The 4,142-nt window shown below is 32.5% G+C and overlaps 1 protein-coding gene across 1 annotated transcript; it reads left to right on the top strand.

Moving 5' to 3' along the window:
• The first annotated feature begins 1,375 nt into the window (after positions 1-1,375).
• On the top strand, positions 1,376-3,816 carry LOC147567080 (putative trehalose-phosphate phosphatase J). The gene is made up of 10 exons (XM_086653702.1): positions 1,376-1,798; positions 1,897-2,037; positions 2,148-2,219; positions 2,329-2,421; positions 2,538-2,594; positions 2,691-2,792; positions 2,886-2,963; positions 3,055-3,124; positions 3,243-3,313; positions 3,429-3,816. The coding sequence occupies exons 1-10, from the start codon at positions 1,586-1,588 to the stop codon at positions 3,588-3,590; spliced, it is 1,059 nt and encodes a 352-aa protein (XP_086509828.1). The 5' UTR covers positions 1,376-1,585; the 3' UTR covers positions 3,591-3,816.
• The last annotated feature ends 326 nt before the right edge of the window (positions 3,817-4,142 follow it).

Here is a 4,142-nt window from a genome sequence, read left to right on the forward strand (position 1 = left end):
AGTACTTTTTTTTTGTTGAAGAAGTGATGAAAAGTACTTGATTGGGAGACAAACTCTAAGGAAAAAAGAGAAATCGGACAAACTAGTAATTGGTATTCTCATCAGTCGAAATACTAATGACAGGTTTATATAACCAATTACCACAACTTATCTACATAATTTAGTCATACTTTTTATGGATTTCCATATATCTTAAGTTTCTGTCAGAATCTCGCCAAATTTATGTTAAAGATGATCTAAATCTGACGAGAAAAACATTCATCTAATGATATAAGCAATGCAATTTGTAGAAATTGAACAAGAAAAGTGAGATCTAATGGGCGGAGTTGGTATGGTTGCATACTTCAAAACTTGTCTAAAGTTAGAAAACAAAGTATTGAAATTGAGTGGGCTATATTATATTTCATGCTGTCAACGGTTGCGAATTCGTGATATTTGATAAAATTTCTAGAGAAAAGCCCTATTAGTTTTCACATTATTTTCTAAGAAAATCTTCGATGATAATGCTATTCGGTTTAGGGACCTATCAAAGTCAGATTAATATCTCTTTCTGATATTAGTGATTATATTAACTTTGATAAAAAGGTGACAATTAATTACGACGTTAGATAAGTGCATTGATGTAGGTAACGAGGACTACCATGTAAATTAGATTATGTTCTTCTCCATATAAGATCATTTCTAAACATTGATCCCCAGCATCTGTTCATACATAAAATCTCATGTACATATAACTTATGAGAATCACATAGATTTGCAAAAAGATAAATGTAATAAATATAGGAGTACATACAGATTCTTTGGGATTTGATGGATTATGCCAAAAGTAAATGTAATAAATCCGACCCCTATGGAACTAAATGTCATAAATACGAGACCTAAATTTTGAATCTTTACCCTAGGATTTATTTTTCTAAATCTCAAAATTATACTTTAGAAAAACAAGAATTTCTAGAGATCAAAGAAGTTTTACTTATAAAAATGTTTGGCTAATTATATAGCAACGTCAAACGTTAAACTTTGATTCATTATCAATTTAGTCCACTATTTTTCATAGTTAAATATCTTCAATATTTTGTTTATTAGACTAAGCTCTTTCAAAAGGACTAAAGTTTTAATTTGACCAACATACAAGTTATATAGAAAAAGAAAAGAAAATTAGTGTACCCATCCATAGAAAGAAAAACCTAAACGCAGAAAGATTACCGGGACTGGCAACGCAGTTGTTTTCCAAACGAAGACGGCTGAAAATACAAGGGGCCTTTACAAATGTTGGCCCACTATAACTCTCTTCTTGTGGGCCCCAAAAGATTTCCAAATGTGGAGCCCAAACACTTCCCTAATGTCCTATAAATTTGTCTAAACTTCTCCCTATGTTTCTCACTCCCAACTCACCTCTCTCTCTCTCTCTCTATCTATCAACCCTTCTTTGTATTCTTCGTCTTCCCTTGAGCTTTCTCTCTCTAACTCTCCAATACTCTTCTTTGAATTCGCCTTAGTTCTTAAGGTTTAGTGAAAATCTTGAAAAAGGGTTTTGTTTGAAATCTTTCATATCATCCTAATTTGAGATTTAGGGATAGAAGAAATGACAAAACAAAATGTGATGGTATCTGTGCCGAGATCATCTCTGTTTTCATCAACAGAGAAGAATCACCCAAATAATGGGTACATTTTTCCTAGAAAGAATTTATTAAAGAAATTTGAAACAGAAGGAGGAAAAGTTAATGCTCTTGTTGATTCTATGAGAGCTTCATCTCCTCCTAGAATTAGTTTAATGGAAGATCAAAGCTCTTGGGGTGTAAGTACTTTAATCTCTCTCTCTCTTTAATCTCTCTCTCTCTCTCTCTCTCTCTCTCTGGGATGGGTTTTTGATTACCCTTTGTTTTCTTTGAACAGATGCATCATCCATCAGCTTTAGATATGTTTGATCAAATCATTAAAGCTTCAAAGGGTAAACAAATTGTGATGTTCTTAGATTATGATGGAACCCTTTCACCTATTGTTAATGATCCAGATCGTGCTTTCATGTCTGAATCGGTTAGTCTCTCTCTCTCTCTATCTATCTATATATTCATACAACTTTCTCTCTCTAACCTTCTACCCAAACCCCTCTCTCTTTCTCTCTCTAACTTTCATTTAAAATACAGATGAGAACAGCTGTAAGAGATGTAGCCAAGCAATTCCCAACTGCAATTGTGAGCGGAAGATGTACAGAGAAGGTACATTTTCCATTCTCCATTTTCTTTTTTCTTCTCTGGAAAAAAAAGTAGTCATTAAAATCCATTAGAAACTAACTTGTTTTTTTTTGTGGGTATTTCAATTTTGTAGGTTTATAGCTTTGTACAGTTATCAGAGCTTTACTATGCAGGTAGTCATGGAATGGACATTAAAGGACCAGCCAAAGATCCCAAATATAACAAAGTGAGTTGTATTCAAAAGTGGAAAAATCAAACTACCCTTTTTTCTAAACTGTGAAAATCTGAAAACCCATATATTAGAACAACAAGTTTTTAACTTATTAGGTTTTAATCTTGCAGAATAACCAGCCTGTCCTGTTTCAACCAGCCACTGAGTTCTTACCCATCATAGATGAGGTTTGTTCTCTCTCTCTCTCTCTAATCTTGTTTCTTTCTAGAAAATGTGGTCCTTTTATAATTTCCATTGATTTTATTTTTTATGATTTTTTTCAGGTTTTTAAGACTTTGTCTGAAAAAGTGAAATCAACCCCTGGAGCAATGGTTGAAAACAACAAATATTGTGTTTCTGTTCACTTTAGATGTGTTGATGAGAAGGTAAAAAAAAACAAACCCTCAACTTTTATAGAGATAGAGAGAGAAAGAGAGAGATAGGATTTGATTACTAAAAATTTGGTGGATGGATTTCAGAGATGGAAGGCATTGGCTGAACAAGTTAGATCAGTCCTCAAGGAATATCCACAACTTAAACTCTGTCAAGGGAGAAAGGTATGATATGGCATCAACTTATTGGCTAACACTTTAGTTTTTTTTTTATTGTTGTGGATTTTATTAATTTAGTTGTTCAATATGATATCAGGTATTAGAAATCCGCCCTAGCATCAAATGGGACAAGGGCAAAGCCCTTGAATACTTGTTGGAATCACTTGGTAATTTCCTTGCTCAAAAGTTTGATAAGCTTTTGTTAATTTGAACAAAACCCCTCTTTAATTAGTCTATCTTTACATTATAATTACTTTGCTAATCTAACATTTTTTCTTGTTTTAGGGTTCGCTAATTGTAATGACGTATTCCCGGTATACATTGGAGATGATCGAACGGACGAGGATGCCTTCAAGGTATATATAAATAGCATGTTCTCGATTATTATAACCATTTCGTTCCTTACAACTTTTGAGTAATTGTTATTTATGAAGTTGGATCTTTACTTAATGAATATCTATTATTATTTAGGTCTTACTTAAAAGAGGGCAAGGATTCGGCATTCTTGTATCGAAATATCCAAAAGATACAAATGCATCTTATTCTTTGCAAGAGCCGTCTGAGGTAATGGAGTTTTTGAATCAGTTAGTGGAATGGAAACAAGTTTCACAACAAAAGAAATCGAGGGCGTAACTAAGGATCAAAGAAGAGAATTTATACACCAAGAATAATATCTTGGGGTGGAACAATTAAATTATCTGTATTTTCTTTATTTTGGAATGAAAACAAGTAGGATAGAAGAAGAGAAAAAGAAGAGGCTTTTCTCCTTTGTCTTTTTTTTGCCCTTGGCTTGAAAAGCCCTCTTTTGCTATTAGTTGTATGTAAATGAAAAAACTGAAAAAAAAAAATATTTTGTAAATTTTTGTTTCTCTCTCTTGTATTTGTTTATTCTCCTCATCAAAATGTTCATTGAATTGACTTGTGAATTAAGTTAAACCAGTGGTTATGAAAGTGGATTTTTTGTACTTCAGTGTTGGGAATCTACATTATGATCTCATAGCAAAAAACCATCAATATTAATGATAGCCAAAGATACAACTTAATGGAATAAAACCATCAAGAATTCAATTTTTCCTGAATTATTTGCCTAAATTCGAGTCCGAAAGCTATGCTGCTAACAAAAGATCGAATCATTATTAACACATTTAAGCTATTGGATCAATTCTTGAGACGATATCGAATTGA

This window comes from Eschscholzia californica, unplaced genomic scaffold (genome assembly GCF_041429995.1).
Source record: "Eschscholzia californica isolate CP2 unplaced genomic scaffold, dmEscCali1.0.p SCAF_1, whole genome shotgun sequence".
In the NCBI taxonomy this organism is placed as follows: Eukaryota; Viridiplantae; Streptophyta; class Magnoliopsida; order Ranunculales; family Papaveraceae; genus Eschscholzia; species Eschscholzia californica.